This window comes from Bombus impatiens, unplaced genomic scaffold, assembly GCF_000188095.3.
Source record: "Bombus impatiens unplaced genomic scaffold, BIMP_2.2 scf_0235, whole genome shotgun sequence".
Lineage (NCBI taxonomy): Eukaryota > Metazoa > Arthropoda > Insecta > Hymenoptera > Apidae > Bombus > Bombus impatiens.
This window is the reverse complement of record NT_176654.1, coordinates 297139-317468: the sequence shown is the minus strand read 5'-3', so window position 1 is coordinate 317468 and position 20330 is coordinate 297139. Positions and strand designations below refer to the sequence as shown.

General features: G+C 42.6%; 1 protein-coding gene and 1 non-coding gene across 3 annotated transcripts; one reads left to right on the top strand and one right to left on the bottom strand.

Moving 5' to 3' along the window:
- Positions 1 to 3163: 3163 nt before the first annotated feature.
- On the bottom strand, positions 3164 to 3235 carry TRNAP-CGG. The gene has a single exon. It is a non-coding gene; the product is annotated as a tRNA-Pro (tRNA).
- Positions 3236 to 6283: 3048 nt separating this feature from the next.
- On the top strand, positions 6284 to 19356 carry LOC100741622 (knirps-related protein-like). 2 transcript variants are annotated; one of them, XM_033320082.1, is made up of 3 exons: positions 6284 to 6824; positions 11781 to 11858; positions 15511 to 19356. In XM_033320082.1, the coding sequence occupies exons 2-3, from the start codon at positions 11781 to 11783 to the stop codon at positions 16702 to 16704; spliced, it is 1272 nt and encodes a 423-aa protein (XP_033175973.1). In that variant the 5' UTR covers positions 6284 to 6824; the 3' UTR covers positions 16705 to 19356. The 2 variants fall into 2 exon arrangements, with proteins under 2 accessions (XP_033175973.1, XP_003488512.1); XM_003488464.4 differs by having other exon boundaries at positions 6287 to 7094.
- Positions 19357 to 20330: the final 974 nt, after the last annotated feature.

The following is a 20330-nucleotide window of genomic DNA, read 5'->3' as shown; positions in this document are numbered from 1 at the left end:
TGTTGCGTGGATTTTTGCGCTAGAATCGGAGAAACTTAACCGTTCGTTAGACGAAAGTAAACGGTGGCTGTCATTGTTCACGAGGTAATAAATAACGAGCGTCTATTCGTTGACGGAAAGTCGTTCTCGCCTAATTAGGACGTTAGTAAAAAGAAATAAAAGAATGGAATAAAAGAGGAAGAAAGAGAATGACGAGATAGACGGGGGGCATGGGAAAAGGTGGTATTAGAACGTTATTAAGTCCGAATAGAAACGCATTAAATTTTCAATAAAGAGTATCTAACGAGAGCTAATTGGCGTGTTCCGATAGGTACCTACCTAATGATTAGTTTTATAACCGGCGGGCGAAGCATCGAGGAAAATGCCCCGACCTACCCTTACTTTTTCTCCTCCTATCGTATCGATACGCTAACGATATTAGAAATAAATTTATTACCGAAAATTATCAATGCCTAATCGCCGATCGTTAGTAACATCTTCTGTTGAACCTAAGGCCACGCGGTGATTCGTGTCTCTGCGATGCGATACGGGACAATGCAGGGACGGCGCTGAAAGTATAGGCCACACGTAGAGAAAAATAAATTAACGACTTGGCCCTAATTGCACGTTCAGAATTTTACGGCCGACCCTGTCGTACACGTGATGTAGACAACATTACGGACACACACGGTCGAGTAGCGTACTACCATAGTCGGGCAAGGGTTGCGCGGAGGGGGAACGGTAATTACTTTGAGCGTGTTCTCGTGCACGATAAAAAATCAGAATGAAATGGTGCCTTTATTAATTACGTATTACTTAATCACCGGGTCGAAAAAAGGCGTAAAGAATGGAAGCGCATCCTGGTTTCTTTGGTCGGACGTGCTCTTTTGGTCGTCGATGAAAGAACTCGGGACGAAGAATCGCGAAACAGCTCGTGCTCGATCGTGGTCGAAACTAAGGCTCGTTTGCCGTGTAACGATGCCATGGCCCCGATTGCTCCTACATTTTTGGCCAAACATTCACTTTTAGAAACAAGGATGGCCCCTTTCGCGTCCTACGTCCGTCGATCGTTGTGTAACTCGCGCGTGGACTTTTTTCTCGCCGGTTTTTTCGTTCGCGCGTCTGGTGTCTGTCAGGTGTCGAAACTTTTGCCCCGAATTAACTACGATTGTATCAGTGGAATCGCGGGTCTCTGTCGCGATGCACAATAGCCACACGGCTCTGCGAGGCTGCTTCGTTATGTAAAGAGAGGAAGAGAAAAAAAAGGAAGAAGGAGAAAAAGAGAGGAGCGTAACGCAACGTGGTGTATTCAAATTGTTTACACAGTAAACACCGGTGAACCGCCGTAACCGAACGTTGTGAAACGTATTCGAAGCGCTTGTTCGTTAACTACATCGGTTGCTCTCTTATCTCACCGTGAGATATATTTATTGCAAAAAGGATAGGCTTTTATCCCGTCGTTAATGCTCTCGTCTTTCTATAAAACGTCGATCCGCTGATTTTATATAGTCGTCGATAATCGCCAGTGATCAGCGTCGACTCGTCGTCCATAACGAGGTGGCCTTGATAAAAAAAATCCTTCGAATTCTCGCGGTCGATCAACAGAGTGGCAATAAAACGAGTTTCGGGTACGCGTGTTTTGGTACTGTTTATTTCTGTCGCGACTTAACGGAGAAAGAATCGTCGTGATAGATTGACACCGGGCGTTCATTGTCTCGTGGACACTCGAAACATTCAGAAGCTACGTCGATCAACTATATAAATCGACATGTGCGGAAAGGTAGTTACGTTATAAACGCTGCTCTTTAAATGTACGTTAGAATCTATAAAAATAGGTCATTCGCTTCTGACGAATCGAATTATCAATCGTACGCTTATTTAACGAAACTAAGAAATCAATGAAACGTGCAGTTGGTCAGTTTGACTTATGAGAGACTCGTTTGACGGTTCAACCGCGATTTCGATGATTTTAGAACTCGCGTCATCGTTAACGGGCCTGCTATCGATCAACTATGATCGTCTTATAGCTCCTACTATGTAAGCTGGTTTATTTCATTCGTTCTGTTCACTCGTTGGCTTATGCCCACTGGCGCGACAGCAATTTTTCTTCTCTTCTTCAAGGATTTTCAATGCGGACACTTTCAACGTGAGTGCTTTTCTACAGCGTCAAGAATATTACTGTTGGATAGTTATGAAATAAAAATGTTGCATATTATTGAATTAGAGTGTGTGAGATACGTGATTACTCGGAAGCTGTGTGAGTTATTAGAATTATTAGATTTATTAGAAAGGGTTACAGTAGAAAGGACAGAAATATACAGGCGCTAATGTTCAGAGAAGAAATTGAGCTGAAAACAGGTTTCAAAAGACATTATCGAATTGCATCGAGGGTGTTGGAAACAAGAAAATGACTTGCGAATTTGATTAAATAAAATTGATGCATTCGCTCATTTACAAGAGTAATTTCGCAACAATCATTGGCGACTCTCGACTTTGATGCATTAATTTCTGAGAAAAATCGATGTAATTGCATTGGAAAGCATTGTCAAGACCAATATATACTAAGATTAAAATATTACGAAAGTGGGTAAAAGTTATAAAAGGCTTTATAAAAATACTCGTATATTATTCCTAAAGAAACGCTTATTCAATTTTGCTTTGATACGAAGATTAATCGACGAACCTTCCGAAAAATTCCAACGAATATTCCAAGGGAGCAGACTCGATTCCGATCCACGATTTAGGTGAATGAAACTCGCAGTAAAATCATCCGATACGTTGTACGAGTCTTGTCTATCTCTCGACGATTATTCCAATAATAAGCGAGTCACGGTAACGATTGTACCAAACGAGTGCGCGATTTCACGTGACGGCATTTCAGTTAACAACAAAATAACAAACACGAGTATTAATGCTTCGATCAAGTAAAATCATCGGTAACCTTTACTAAGGACATAGATATAAACAGACATATTTAATTATTACTCATGCACGAAAAGGACTGACGAAGAAAAAACCATCAACGTTAGGGGAAAAAACAAACCGTTAGATCTAACACGCGACATTCGGGAACACGCGACTATAGCGCGCGAGCTACGCACGTTCAATGGAGTTTGAAATCGCGCTGCGTGAAAGTGTTGCGCACACGCGTTCGTAAAAAGTAAAAGTAAAGAAATTCCATCGTGGGCTCGTCCGGGATTTGAACCCGGGACCTCTCGCACCCGAAGCGAAAATCATACCCCTAGACCAACGAGCCAACTTATTAGTCTCTTTGTTAACCATATATAAAAACCACCAATTAACATGTATAATAATTCTTATCGCGATCGACTGATTATAATAATTTACTGCACGCGCGCATTCTTCCCGTCCGAGCAACCTGACACGTGTAAAACAAGCGATCGATTAAACAGATAAATTTCTTCCATCTTCCAAGAACATAATTATCACGAGACAATTGATCGATTAAGAAATTTAAAGGCGAGAAAAATAATCGTACGCTGAAACGACAACGAACAATCGATACACGTTCCTCTGGTTTGTTCCCCCAGTTGATTCCATCTAGATTGGTCAACGGTTTAGTTTTTGCCATGACCCGTTCAAAGTTCCACGCTGTCCTGAGCGGATTGTCCAGCGGATGAAAGAAAAAACGTTAATTAGCTCGTTCGAATGGGAGACGGGGATGCGAGATCCTCCAAGTTGGTGCGCGTGGCGCCACCTGTGGTGGAAACGTTGCATTCGCGATTAGCATTGCGTGTTGTCTTCGACCTGGCAATTGCCCTGCCAGCAAGAAGATACTCCACCGTTTCGATCTATCGCAACAAAGTTGCGGAAAGGTCAGAAAGTGCGTGATTGCTTTTCATCGCTGCAACGTAATTAGGGTCGCGTCAGAGTTGTCGAGCTAGAAACTCGAAGTATTTTTTGCTACGCCAACTATGAACCGCCTGCGTTTAATACTCGTTGATACGGTCGAGTATTTTACCGAGAGGAATCGTCTCCAGGTAACGACGAAACTTTTTGATAGTTTTATACGGGGGTTATAAAGGTGTTCTCGTTTTAATGATCGCAATACTTGGTTCCCCGTGGGAAAGTCCAAGTTCCGAGTCGCCAAGTATACAGAACAAAGAAACGACAGAAAATTTCTAGTGCGCAAAAATGACCGGCTAAAAAGGTAAAAATATAAAATGTTTCTAACATTTTTTACTATTGTATTGGCTATTATCTAACGGTCGTGGGTTATTTTTTTCGACCCACGGACGGCAGTTCGAACTCGTAAAAAGTTATAGAACGACCGTTCCGACAGACCCATCGTAAAAAAAAAAATGACAGAAATGAGAAAAAAAATTTCTGTCACAATTTTTACAACTGTATACATTTACAGTGCCGCGGAATGACACACTCATTCCGAAGGACATCGAGGTTGATTAGGCGATTCCATAAAAATATCATCCCTCTTCCGTAAAAAGTACACGCGCGTTTATGGTACAGCTCGTTCAGATAGAGTTTTGCTTGCGACGTAATGGCCATGGTAACAGTATGGCAAACGGCCCTGGAATACCTTTGTTTCTATAAATCCTACTAATGTACCGTAAAACGAAGGTCGAAGATCGAGCTTAGGGCTAAAAAAACTCGTTTACGAAAAAGGTAGCAACGCTAGGTGATTAAATATTTATCTAGTACAAAAATAGATTTACAAACCATTTAAATACTTCCTCAAATATTAAGACAGACTCGTCCTGATTATTATCTTCATATGCTTCGTTAATGACGTTGTTGCTATTTGATGTGCAATGTATGGTTGGTTAGCGCGATGACGACGCTAACCTACGACAGTCCCCGTGAAAATTATTATTTTCGAAATATGTTTTTTTTTGTCTAGATTACGTCAGCGCGCGTGATTTCGTGGAATTAAAAGTGGAAGAAATGAAAGGCGACGAGGAATGCGCGATGCGAGCTTGACACGACTACGAGGGATTTCTTTTAAACTAATTAACTGAAGCGACGACCAATTGCGAACTATGGGTAATTGTACATCAGTAAGTATCGTAGAGCGCAAAAATAAAGAGTGAAAAAAGAAGGGAGCAAGTAAAGTGAGAGAAGTAAAGAAAGACTTTACCACGGTAGACGTACAGGTGCAAAGTTAACACGCGATTAAACACGTTGTAATTAATTAATTCATCACCTCTAAAATGTTACTCTTCGCTTTTTTATTTGTTTTTTTTATTTGTTTTTTTTTTGCTTTACCAGCAATCTTGGTAAATGAATACAAATGATTTGCCAATGAGTAAAAACTTGTCGAATATGATTTTGATTCTACCTTGAGATTCTAAATAATTTTATATAATTGATCGTTCAAATTTTCGCCCATACTTCCGTCCATATTGCATAGGATAAAGTAAAATTATATTTATTGAAAGCTCAATGAAAAATCGGACGTTTGTCGTCGATGATCGGCAATATTTATCAATATTACCGATGATCATTACGATTAAGAAACTTCTAGATTCTAGACGAGGTAGTCGACCAATTTAATTCTTCAGCGACTCGCACATAATGTTTATCATCATTGGTAGTATTCGTCGAGATTGGTCAACATTCCAACAAACAAACTACGATCACATACCTAAAGCAACGAATCAAAGCACCAAAAATTCAGTTCACCGACAAAATTTCCACGCTGATACACTTATTGCTATTCCTCGCCAGAAACTTTATCCCATCTTTATCGGAGATACGAATTTCTGATTACTTTTGTTGAAACGTGTCGACTCAAAAAAGCCCACGATCACGTTACTAATCGAAGGTTACTGCAATAAGCTCCTATAGGTTGCTGCTATAAATTCATAATCGACTAACATCTACAATAAGGAATTTACGCGCTTTACGCGTACAAAATCTACTACATCTTCGCTTGCTATAACGAAGGGTTTGACGACGACGCAATGCGTGCCAATAATAAATCAGGTAGGTAAATTTGCTAAATTCGTATTCAGCCAAACTGAGTTTATTCGAGTGCGCCCTACCATGCATTTATGGCAGTGACGAAAAAAGTGTTCGGGAACAGAGGATCGTTATCGGTACTGTCAACTCCGGTGTGCAAACTGGATGCGAAGCAGGTACGCGTCACAAGTCCGGCGGTTCTCCGAGAGGATAGGAGGTCCGAGCAAAGGAGGAGAAAGAGAAGATCGAAGAGAGGGTAGAGCAGCGAAGCCCCTCCCTTGAATCTCCTTCCCGTCGGCCAAGAGAATCCCTCCGGTCGACCAGCAGGACCCCCCACCAAAGATACGAGAGGACCCGCGACCCACCTGTGCCTCGGATGGACCCTGCACGCTTCTCCGCTGAACCGACGCACAGTGTGCCCATAAGGCCCATTCGAGGTATACTTACGAGAGCGCACGAGCCTCATCCAGCGGACGAACGAACGAACGAACGATCGAGCGGCCGACCGATCGAGCGGCCGTCCGATCGAGCGAACGAAGTGGGACCGTAGAAAATAATTGGAGGTGGGGGCTGATTCAAGAATCGACGTGGACACCCTCGCCTTCCAAAGTCATTCACCTAACGGTCATCGCCGCGTCAAGAATCTTCTTCTTGTTCTTCTTCTTCTGCTGTCATGTCTTCCGTTAGTCGATTTGATCAAGGGGATACCCGGACGTGTCGTTAAATAATTAGTCGAAAGAAGAGCAAACTCGAAGACGGTTGACCCGGTTTTTGTTTGGAGAATAATTTGAAAGGATCAAAGTGTTGTTTCGAGGTACGACGTGAACTGTTGTCGCGGGCCTTTAAATTCTATTTCGGCCTTGCGAATTCATGTGATCGAACTGTTACGGGAAAGATTGCAACTGGTAAGTCGTACAGTGAAATCGTCTTTGGTGTCTTCCGTAGGAGGAGAGAGTGAGTTTACAAGTGAACTGGATTTATCTATCGGATGATTCCCGATAAGTTCGTGATACCCGACGCTCCAAGTGATTGCGTAGAAATGATCGTCAGTGTCGCGGATCTGTTAAACATCGTGATGGCAAAGTGTCATGATGAACGCTATATCGTAATTAAGTAAAGGATCATCCTTCGAAGATGTCGTTGATGAATCTCGCGTAATCGTTTCCGTCTTCAAGGTACGTGATCACGTTGATTTACGAAAGGTGATCGGTTAAAACTGGGAGAAGCGATTCCCGAATCTGACAACTAGCAATTACAGGTTTCCTCATCGCGTTTAATTCGAATGGTATCGCGCTGTCGCTGTAAGTTAATAACAACGATTTTACGTTCGCTGGGTATTTTCTTCCACGTTATTTCGCGATACATTCGTCGCGTTTAGAAACGAATCGCCCGGTGTGCCTACAAGTTGAGAAGGAAAACCGAAGGACGATCTTCATTTCGTAATTCGAGCGCGTGCTGACGACCGATTCTTTCGTCTTCGATCGTGACACGATACAAAAAGCGCCATTTATCGACTAGATTTTAACGATAGAAAACGTGTCCGACATGAGAATTCGTTGTCGATAAGGTTAACTCGACTGAAAGCCTTGAGGTATCGTGATTAGGCTAATTATTCGATTCATTAGATACTCTGCGAGGAGATCGTATCGTCGTAAGTTTAATTATTTAACGATACCGAGGAGGAACTATTCTCACCGCGTGTCACTCAAGATAAGATTCCATGTGAAACCTAGTTTTCACATCTATCGTTTGGAAATATACCGTAACGAGATTATATTATATAGTTAGATGAAATCGTAGAGATTTAGATGCGATACACACGGAAAAGAGACAGAGAGTCGTATTACATGCATCGTGTCGCGTTTCTGCTCGAGCATATTCGACCGTCATACAATAGCGCATGTACAGCGCATTGCGCGATAGTTTGATACGAATCTGTACGAACTGGCCTATCGAAGAGCGATGGAATAATAACATCGGAAACAAACGGTCCACGTTGCATCGTTCGAAGGCCGATCGCCGGAGCACGCGTTGCGGAACGCCGTTTCGTTTCGAAAGACCGGAAGTCGCTCTCTGCAAACTAGATCGCGATGCTTCGCGAGGATGAGGTCGAAAGACGCCGCACGTGTGACGTGAATGAACCTGTTTGACGATCCGTCGATCGTTGCTAGATCTCGAACTTTTTTCTTTACGTAAAGTATTTAGAAAAATATATAAAATATTCAAAGTACAGTAGCTACGAGAAGTATTTGCACACGATTGTATCTGTTGTAGCATTCATACGTACATTTATTTATTCGCTTCAGGTATATTACACTTCGTATCAAGAGTAATGAAACGGAAACGATTAACTCCACCTTTTGTCGATTTCGTTATATCGATACGCGATCAATAAGCGATTTAAAAGGAAATCACTTACTCGCATAAGTCATAGGTAAGTAATATCAAATTTTAGAACGAATTGAAAAGGATAGTATGTTCCAAACAGATAACGAATTCCGTTTCAGATAAAAAAATTTGATCGAAATTAAAAAACAGAAAAATGTTTAAATCGCAGGGTTTGACGACAATTACTATCGCTTTTTATTATACATCGTCCTCCATAATTATAGTTCCTAGCGGTAGAACAATTACCTGCTTGTATCTACCTTGGCGCTCTAATCAGCAACCTTCGCTCGAGTATTTAGGAAATCGAAGATTAACCGTCTTTCACTAATAAAAAGACGACTAACGGTCTGCAGCACACAAAACACTTCTTTTTCTCTTTTACGATCTGAAAGCTTAAAAATCCAAAAACATAAAATCCTCGAACATCATAGGCCGGAAGCTTTAAAGGAGATTTGGCAAGTTAAATGATTGTAGGATCGTAAAGCACTGGAGAAGTAATTCAGTACAAAAGCGTGTTTGAAAACGGAACTAAACTCATTTCCGTAAGCGTGCGTCGTGGGAAAAAGGAAAATTCTACAGTCGTGCTTAGACGACGTGCCGCGACGAAAGTAACGAGGCGTCGGTCATTTAAAATAGTTCCGCTAAAACAGCCGTGCGCCGACTTTCACGCGCATGTAAATGAAGAAAAAATCCAGCGATTCCGAAGAAACCTCTCCTCGCGATCGATTGGTCAGCACACGGCGTCGTCGTTTAATTAATGCGCGAAGTGGCGTTGATGTTAACTGGTGGCTTTCAGCAAAATCTTCTGTCAGCCTCCATGTGTATCCGCGCGCGCGCGCGCGTTTGTGTGTTTGTGTGTGCCAGACACAAAGCGGAAGAGCGTCGTGGTAAGTGTTTTTATCGAGAAGGTCAGCTCTAGAAAGGAGGACAATCACCGAGCGGCACCGTAGGAACTCCGATTGATCCCTTTAAACGTTTGAACGGTGCCGGTTGCACCTTCTCGTTCCGTCCACTCTCTGTGTCTTTCCGTAGAATCGAACGATGATCGGCGTCACTATCGGCGATAGAGTAGATCGCGCTGAAAGCTAGGAACTGCGGCACTCGTTACGATTCTCACGGCTTCGATCGACTAGCTGGACGATTGCACCCGCGAGATCTCGACGACGATCGTTGTTACCGTTTCAAGACTTACCGTCGAAGGTGGTCGGATGGAAACCGAACGGCACGTCTGTTCGTTAATTATCGATCGAATAATCTTTTCGTATAAGTTACGCGTTTCAATAACGACCGAGGTAAACTTTCTCTCCCTTTGTAATTCACTTTTTCCTTGGAACAATGGACGGACGCTTTCCGTTATCAATCTCCGAGCGATCAAGCGAATCTTCAACGTTTACTTGAAATAATTATCGTTCGAACATGTATATTGTAGGACCATTAGCGGCAGAGGGTACGGCAATTTCGTTAAGTAACTTCTAAACAGGATCTATCGACGCAAATGCGAGGCCGGCTTAATTAATCAACAGTTTTATTGTGCCCACGGAGAAACCGTAATTAAAAGTCATTTGTTAGGGGAACGTTAAATCATCTATCATTCTTTTCGCGTCTCGTATTCTATTAAGCTCATAAGAGCGGGTATCTCCGCACGATGTATCCGTTGCGACACGCGAGCGCAACAATATGGCTTAAACTCTTAAACATTGGCAACTCGCATCGAGCGCTCGGGAATGCAGGCACCCCCTGAATGGCTCACCGGATGCACACCTGCAATCAGTGCAGGTTGCGATAGCTCGGGCGCATAGTCGAACGTTCCTCGACTCTGAGGATCGATCGATCTAGTACGGAACATCAATCGGTAAGTAATAGTACAGAACGAGGATGTTTGAGCCGAGCCCGATATAATCAAAGGAGATACCTCCCTCTCTTAAAATATCAACAAGGCCTTCGGGCTACGTTTAACGAGAATACGACGTCGTTTAAAATCAATTAACCAACCATCCGTTACTCTCTATTTATCTCGTTCTCTATCTTCGACGTTTCGTCCTGGTATTGCCGTGTTCGATCGATTTCGCGAGGGCAATCGTCGAGGTCCAGCAAACAAACCGCGATCATTGCTTCACGTGGATACGCCAGTTTTTCCGCTAGATTCGAAAATGCTCTGTAGCAATACTGTTAGCACTAAGCCGTGAAAAGATTGTTCGCTCCTTTCTTTCTCTTTCGCTCTTCTGCATTCTTCGAGTAGAAAACGATCGTTTCGGACGTATTCGCCAGCTATTATAGCCAGTTTATACGATAATAGGTGTAGTAGATAGATCCAGCGTTTATGAAAGTTGCGGGCGACGAGGAAGAGGCGAGAAAGAATAGGCGAGAAAGAACAGGGGAGGAAGACGACGAAGTGCAACAGGCGACGAAGGCGAAGAGAAGGTTGGACGCGCGCGGTTAGTGTCTAAACAGAAAAGAATCGAACGCGGAATTAAAAGTATGCGTAGGCACGTCGAGGCATCGAGCGTCCGCGAATGAGAAGTGTCAACGACTGTGGGGTGTAGGTCAGGAAAGAGAGACTCCGTTGATCAAACAATCGATGTCTCTTCCATTAGCTGGGATTTACTTTCCCATTTAGCGACAGTCTGTCATGTATGAAAGTCGCCGCAGGTGACACCGACTCCAGGTACCCTCGGGCTACGTATGTGGGTCACTACTATTGTCCCATATTCCCTCTTCGTTGTAATTCACGTGGTGCGGAGGCGGCGGCGAGTAAAAAGGACGACAACTGCGAGAGGTAAAAAAGAGAGGAAGCGTATCGGGATTCGCGTAAACGCGGTTGTCGACGAGCGACGAAAACTCGATCGGTAGAACGAGTGGAGAATGCGCGTTACCATGGAGAAAATTTTCGAAGCGTGATGTCACTTCGAGCATTATGCAAATGGTTAGACGATCTACGGGCGCAAAGAAGACGAAGTAAGGAATAGAGGCGGCGAGGTGTGAAAACGAGACCGCGGCGATCTGTTTTCTGGACGAGCGACTAAAGAAGGCGAAAGGAACTAGCCAGACTAAAGAGAGACCATCGCGAAAGAATAGAAAGAAAGAGGGAGAAAGAGTGAGAGAGAAAAAAAGCAAGTGCAGGAGGGTTTTCCGCTCGTTGAACGTAACACGCACCGCTTTGCACGATCCAGCGATTCGCGCGTACCGCGCAAACCGGCGAATTGCGCAACGAGCTTCTTCTCTTTCCCAATCGTGCGATCGGTTGTGGGCACACGATAAGGCTTGCATTGTGATTTTGTCGAACGTTTGAAATATACGCGAGTGCATTACGCGACATCGATTTTGTTTTCCCCGCGGTTTCGACATTTACCGTGACGGAAACCTGTAATCGTCGGAAAAATTACGAATTACCTAAAGGGACAAAGCTTCGTTGCACGTCCTGTTCGAATAAAACGGGGCAACTTTAAAAGAACGTTATATTCTTTGTGTTGCAGATGAATCAACAGTGCAAGGTGTGCGGAGAACCCGCGGCAGGCTTCCACTTTGGCGCGTTCACCTGCGAGGGCTGCAAGGTAAGCCGACTATGGATCATTTCAACGATACGATATGGGTTTCGTGGAAGTTCGAACGGTCGAGATAGCGATCAAATTGAAACGGCAGAGTGATATTTCGTATCGATTCCGGGATAATTGAAAGGCACTATCGTCTTGTAATTCGGTTGTAACAGGCTTCGTTCTTCATAGTTTCGTCCAACTATTTCGAACGTATCGATCTGAACGAAATCGTGAGAGAGATCGCGAAAGAAAAACGGTGGAACGCAGATTCCAGACATTTTCCAGCAGGTTTCTTTTTTCCTCTGCTTCTTTTCTGCACGTTGTTGGCGGCGATCTTTTCCACAATTTCGCAAAACTGAGAAACGTTGATCGCTTTCACGAGCCGCTTCGTGGCCGAGGTTAAACGTTTGACTAGGCATGCGTGTCAACCAAGCCCCCCACCCCCGCCCCAAAAGTAACAGCTACCATGTTTGGTGAACCGCTCGGCGATCGCTCTGTAAGGAGAACCAAAATTTCTAGCTTCAAAGGGACGTTCAAGGAACATCAATCGACCGTTCGACTGATTTCTCCTGATTAAAATGATCTACGCTATTCTAAGCGATTATTTATGCGACGATTCGTTTATACATATTTTAAAATAAATCTACATAAAGATTCGTTCGAACGAACTCTAATAACACGTGGCTATACACATATATCCTATAACCAATCACGGTTATTTAAAAGTCAATTTAATAGCTTTAAAATAATAATCAGTGAAAGATGGGCCGAAAATTACACAATTGTATATTCTGGAAAGAGTAGGTCATTCGAATCTTCTTGACATCGTAAGTGTAATATAAATAGAAATGTATATACGACGATCGATTTTTCGATCACAAATCGGACCTACGAAATCTCTCGAAGAAAAATGAATAGCCGTACGGTCGATTCGTACTATACCGCGAGTCGAGCGTAAAAGCAAACGATGCCGAGTAGAATAGTAGGAAGGTGGAAGAGGGGAGAGCTGACATGCTACGGTGGGCCTGAAAACGAAAATAACGAAACGAAACAATGTCGAGCTGACGTAATCGTGAACTAGGGCGGAAACAATTGTGGCAGACAAGTGCGAAGCGCCGGAAGCACCGCCTCGAAGCCGCTCCGCGATCCGAGCGAATTGACGAAACGCGCGTGCACGTGCTCGCGCGGCCACAATGTCTCCCGTTACCGTAGATTTGTCCCACGATCGGGATGCATATCGTTCACGGTGAAAACTCGAAGAGCGCGGCTCGCCACGGTCCTTGAATTCGTATTACGAATCGATATATAGTCTATGTAGCGAAACAGCGAGCGATTCGCGGTTTATCAGGTCTTCCAAAAGAAAGAAGTATGGAAGCAGTGAAAACGGTACAACGGTTCGTTATCGTCGTCCATTGAGAACGAATTTCGATCTCTGTCGTTCCTCTCCTTCTTTTTCTTCTTCTTCTCTTTTTCCATGGCGTGAGTCAGAGATACGTTTCTTAGGCCACGAAAGTTCAGCCGTGGCGTAATTAGCCGGTCTATTTATCGGGCGGTTTTCGAAAGGAAACCGTAACACAATCCAACTGTGGAAGGTTTTGACGATGAAAAGGCGCGAGCCGGCACTTTGAAGTTTCAAACTGCTGTCCCGTTTGCATAACCCGAGGCGCGCGCCACAAGGGGGGCAGGTAATAACGGTAGCATTTTCTCGATTGTGTCATCGCTTCTGAACTGTCGCGCATAGTCCCCTGATCTCCTTGTTTCCTCGTCACGAACGAACTTTACATTCTTAGAACGAGAAAAATTCGAACGATAACGATGACAATGACGATTACTGGGATGACGCTACAGATAGACGAACGACGAGAAACGCACAGTTACATATAGTTACATGTAGCACAGGCCACGATATAGGAAAATTGTAAAATTAATCCAGCAGAAAATCACAAATGCGACTTGATCTTACTGCGATCCCGAATTTTTATGTTTCAATATTGTTCTTACCGCGACGAACAAAAAGACTATTGCTTTGACTTCAGAAAACGCTTAATCCAAGTTTCCAAGTATCCATGTTTCTTGCTACACCGAGAAGGGATTAAAGGATCAGAGGATTTCGGGGAATAACAAAAGAGCGAAATCAGTCGATGCCGCCGATAACACTATAACTTACGACCTCGTAGCATAGTTCTTTTTATATTATACCTAGTATGATATATTATACTAAAAAGTAAACGTCAAAGTCAAGTGGAACACGGTGGCGGATCGTGGGTCTCGGCAATGCGCGCATCGGGATCACTGGGACGCAGGAAGAGCTCGTTTTCAGAACAAACGAACCAGAAACGATTAATAATATAGCGTGCGTACGAGCAGAAAAAGCGAAAGTGGATGTCGCGTACACGCTGAGACCTGCGTCTCCTTAAAGACTGATCATTAACTAAGAAGGGCGAAATTTTCTATCAGGTTAGACAGGAAATCGTAGGTGTTTCGGGGCGCAATACTTGGGACTGGGCTTCAAATGGATACGTTCGATGTCTGTCATAACGAACGAGGTCTTAAATTGCACGCGTTTCGTAAGACAAAACTTTGCCATTAGCTTTTCGCTATCTGCCGTGGTTGCTCGCTCGATGCAGGCGCGTTCGAACTATTAGCTTATTCGTTATCGTATTTATAAGTAGCCAGCTTTATTCTAACATACAAAATCATTATACGTTTTCACAACCGAGGTTTCAAGCTTCGTTTAAAAAAGAATATTTTTCAACCTGTCAAGCAGTTTCTGTTTGTTGTCGCATCGAAATTGGCTTTTCTCATTACCGTAAAAATAAAAATGCTGTACAAATAAGAAAAAGATTGTACGCCGTGTATGGAGAGAACGTGTTGACTAAACGCCAGTGTCAGAATTGGTTTTCGAAATTTCTTTCCTGTAATTTTGATCTGAAAGCTGCTCCGCGTTCTGCAAGGCCGGTTGAGGCTGACGAACACCAAATAAATACATTGGTGGACGCAAATCGTCGCATAACAACGCGAGATATTGCTGGCAAATTGAATTTACATAACCGAATAAAACCATTTTTTTCCATAAAAAAAAAAGAGAACCCTCTTGCATTTCCATACAAAGAACGAAACTATTTTACGAACAACCATAACTCGCCGTGTAGTGAATTCCATTCGAATCGAAGGTATTTCTCGACTCGATGCAATCGAGTGGAAGTAGAACGCATCGATGTGTCGAAGAGGCGCGCGAGTAGATCGAAAAGAAGCAGGGAGAATATGTGTAAACGAAAGGAGACCGTTTCGTGACGCCGACACGGAAAGGCAACGGTGTCGGAATCGTGGAATTGCACCATTTGGGCAATTAGCACGAGCACAGTAGGCCGCACGCGCCTACACCGGCTGGTTCTCCGCGATACAACATGAATGAGACAACGAGAGCACACTGTTACCATCTAACAATTTTGCAGTACTCATTATGAGCGTCACAATGCCGTTGCAGCCGTGGCGGATCTCCCAGCGAATCTTTGACCTCTGAATTTGCATTTAAAGAGCATTCTAGATTTTGTCTCCCTTTGTAGTCCTCAGCTGAAGCTTGATTCCTTTTGTCGGCGTAATTAACACGAATAAAATTATCATGCTGCGTTATTGTCGTATTAGCAACAACGAAATATTTCTGTTTCAGTCATTCTTCGGAAGATCCTACAACAATCTAAGCAGTATTACCGAATGCAAAAACGGTGGAGAATGTGTTATAAATAAGAAGAATCGAACAGCCTGCAAGGCTTGTCGTCTAAGGAAATGTTTACTCGTGGGCATGTCAAAATCTGGTTCGCGATACGGCCGCAGATCAAACTGGTTCAAAATTCATTGTCTGCTACAGGAACAACAACAACAACAACAACAGCAACAACAACAGCAACACTATCAACAGAATCTTCCTAACCAACCATTGACGCAACAACGAAAACCTATGAGCCCGCCCATTGGAATTCATCCAGCCCAACGAAAGGACGATGTCCTGATGCTAAGTTTGGACGACTACAAGAACTCGACATCCCCCAGTATTAGTTCCCCGGAATCGCACAACAGCGACAGTTCCGTGGAACTATCCGAAAGAAGAGCAGCCTTCTCGGGTCACCCAGGCTTTAGACCGTTGCATTCACACCTGCAACCCTCCGTAGCCGATCTGTCAGCGCTCAGCAAAGAAATGATGAGTTTACCCCTCGGGTTTCATCTCGGTGGAATGTCTCTGATTCCACCCGCGTTTCTACCACCGCCGAGTCTCACCATGTTCTCACCCTATCATTTATACGCAACGTCACACGGAGCTTCTCACCCCTTGGTACCAAATCATTCTTCGAATCTACTGCAACACTCACCCATCGTTGAAGACATGACCAGTCCAATCAGTCCCTCTACGACCGCTACCACTACCACGACCATTAGCATCGATAATAAACACTCGTGTGCAAATAATAATAATAATAATAACAACAACAACAACAACAATGATAGATATGCGCATAACAATAATGTTCAGACGTCGAGACAGAGTACCTCGCCGAGCGAAGAAACTGGAGAGACGTATACCAAGAGAGTCTATCTGGACGCAGTGTTGAAGAGTCAACGAACACACGCGGAAGGTTCTGCAATAGTGAAGGAACATTCGGAAAGTGGTTCGCCACTATGCAGTCCAGGATCGGAAACGGACCTTCCACCTCAAGATAACCCTATGGACCTATCTATGAAAAGGACGGCCACACGAATTAATGATGCAACAGAAGAAGACGAGATAGACATGGAGAGCGTGAGCGATCGAGACAGTCCCCCCTTAAAGAAGAAATCAGCGCCCATAGATCTAACGACGAGAACCTAGAATTGAAATATCGTTTGTTCGTTCAACGACAGACGGAATAATTCGTCTCGAGCGTCGAAATAAGTTAATCAAAAACCGGCTGCCAAATACGGCGTGTGATATCGTAATAAATTACATTTTTCTCTCCCCCCCCTCCCCTCCCCCCCCATAACTGACTATCTGGACGTTTCAACGCATGTTCAATAATGGAGCGAGTTTGCCAGAACCGCACAGTATCTTTAATTGCGCTCTCTGACGAAGTAGGAATTATCGGATCAGGCTCTGATTGCGAGATACGCATGGAGACAAATCATTCGCGCCGAATAGTTGAACGCAATCCCGCATAAATATCCACGGAGACTGGAAGAACGAAGGATTAACGTCTCAATTCCGGGTAATCACGGCAAGGATCGCGAGTCACCGATCGATGGCTGGTTGTGTAATAACCAATCGACTTTAACGAGAGTCCTCCGCTTTAATTAACGAGCGCGCGCGCTCGTGCGGCAATCACATGGGGTAGACAAAGACGAGAGACAAGGGAGTCAGGATGGAGAAAAGGGAAAGAAGAGAAGAGCCCGAGAACCTGGCACTGACGCATTTGCAGAAGCAGGAGAGCAACGACGGAGTGCAACCGTAGTGCATCGGTTGATAAACACGTCAAACTGCAGGGTGCACGTGTTCGGAACGTGCGTTACAAACCGCCGTACACGTGTAGAACGTTGCCAACCGTTTTATCTTACAAGCGTTCGACGCCTGCCAATGTAAACGCCTCCGTCGCTGCCGCTCTACCGCCCCTTCTCTGATTTTGTCCCGCACCTATTTACACATCCTTGCGCCTGAGGAATCTCCACCGATATGAGAATTGTAATCACGACAGGCCTTGCTTGATTTTGTTCATAGCGACTCCAGAACATTTCGGTGAAATTCCTCAGTGCCCTACCATTATTGCAGGATCGGGCTCTCGCTGAAACAACGTGGACGATACTTTTACGATCTTCGTTGTCCAAGCATAGCTTGCTCGAACACAGATTTGCTTTTAGTAAGACATTAGATCGTGCACGATTCACGCCACGTCGCGCGAAATGGAGCTCTTTAATTCCTTTGAGATGCTTGTGTTGGGTCGGTCCTCTAGGGAAATTTTCACAGACCTGACTGTGACAATATTTTGAAACAACGAACAATACTGTATATTTGAGGACAATCCAATATTTCAACGAAAGTAGTAAAAGCGTAGATAATCGTATATAAGAGGTGTGTAAATATGAATGTAGTAAAAACGAATGCATTCGCATTAAATACACTTCGTTAAGCACGAACGGTGCAACGAAAAGATATTGTCAATAGTTTTCTATCCTTACCGCTAATTATAAAAATAGTCAACAAATGGCCAGTATTTCCTTTAATGGTTAATATCCTTGATCATATTGCGATACTGAACACATGCAATTTTCCGTACTTGACTTAACACTAACCTTACCAGAACCGGCCAAATGAGACCGGTTTCAAAGTTTAATTTAAAATTGTATTTACATTCATTGTTATTTCTTGTTTTTCAATTTCTGTTAATATAAGAATTTACATAAAGTTAGATGAACAGAAGACCGAAACCGGTCTCATTTGACCGGGCCTGGTAAAGTTAGTTTAAATGATACTTATGTCGTTATCACAGGCACGCTATGATTCCATTTGTATCGAAATATTTCAGGTAGCAAATAAACAGAGAACGGAGGTGTAAATAATAGTTAGGTAACTAGGACTTGCGTGAACGGGACCCGGGCCAGTAGGTACTTACTTGTATATAGCTAGTAGATATTAGCGACTAATCGATCAATTACAATGCTCGAAATAATTAGAGAAATATGATTAGGATTACTATGACAATAACAAATACTATATGCACGTTGCACATTGCAAAAGGTATTGGTTACCATATTCTAATAACACTAATTAATTTGAGCAATGTACTTTACGAGTTTAAATAATTATATAAATCATTTTTCGTCAAAAGAAAATGAATGGTAAATGTAATACATTACAATGTACTTAATGTAATTATCGACGTATACGTTACTTACAAAGCCACGCTATTTCACAAGTAAAGTACAAATCTATGAATTCCTGGGCCCTCATATTTGTAAATACAAATTACATTTAAAAACCATAGCAGTGGAGTTCCAATACCTAGGTTAATGTATAAGGCTGTTGGTGAATTGAACAATTTTTATCAGAATATGCTCCCGTTTTTAGCGATATTGTTGGAAGGATACTAACTTAGCGTTGTTGATCAGTGAACACTCTTTAAAACGGCTCTACGACGACTTACAATGTAATAATTATTAGATAAATAGTAAAATTATCGATTTATTAGAGTTACAGGCACCATTCACTGCCGCGCTAAACTAGTTAATAGAGCGTTAATTAAGGCGTTAATATAGAGCAAGCTATTTTACAGAATTTTGGTACAAACAAATGTAAATGATAACGTTAACAAAAAAGCTAAAAAATGATTAAAAATACATAATTAATTTGAAATTAATCGAATGTTATTTTCAATTCACTTACATTACACGACGACATCTCCGATTGCTTCTCAGCGCCATTTAATTACATCTCCATGAATAGTTGGTGATTCCTAAAAAAATTGCAAATTTGGATAAAAAAAAGGAATAAAACGTAGTTAAAATAATTTTTCGAGATATTAATACCCCGAAGTATTAACGTTCGAGATATTTCGTTCATTTCAGGAGAGACACTTACTCTAAAGATAACGATTAAGACAATGCCAAGAATAAAGACTTGTGGAATATTTAATCGATAGAAAACATGGCCGTGTAAACTTGCAACATTCCGACGTGGCTATCAAACATATTTGTGGCATAAATTTTGGACGTATGAAAGTGCAAAAACACGCAACTGACGAGGCCATCGCGAAGGATATTAAAAATTCATATTCAAATGAGTTAGTTTCGATAGAATATATTTTTATGAGATATGTCGTGCATCCAACAGGCGCCCGTATAGTTCGCACATAAAAAACAATCGCATGTGCGTGAACCAACCAGAATTTTCGCAATACCTCTGCGAGAACTGCAAATATTACACGAACTGCGTAGAGGAAAGTCAATATTCTATATTATTACGTAACTCACCTACAAAGCAGTATGTATCCACATATAATTGACAAATAATAAGACAAAGATGCAACAACGAGGTTTCGCGCCATTACACTTTTTCTAACTATCGGAAAAGAAGGAACACAGAACCGAGATATGAAAAATGGAACATTCGAAGTGGACGCTTAACCGTCTTAGTCACGCGAAAGTACAAAATATATCAATCTGAAAATAAAGTAATTTTTTCGATTAAAATTCTTAAGTGAAATAATCATTCTTATTATTATATAGAAGTTTTTAATTTTTAAAATTATATTAGTTGTTATTCGTAAATGATTAAAGCATATTGTAGATTCGATATGACTAGGCATTGACTAGCGAAGTGCAGTTTGAATTGTTCAGTTAGTGGCAAACGTAGCATTGCATCTACTTCGTTGGAACATTAATCTTATCGCGTTATAAACTTTGATGTGAATTTTTAATAGTGCGTGTTCGTAGTCAGTTTTGTTACAAACTGTGTCAAGCAAAGCGTAG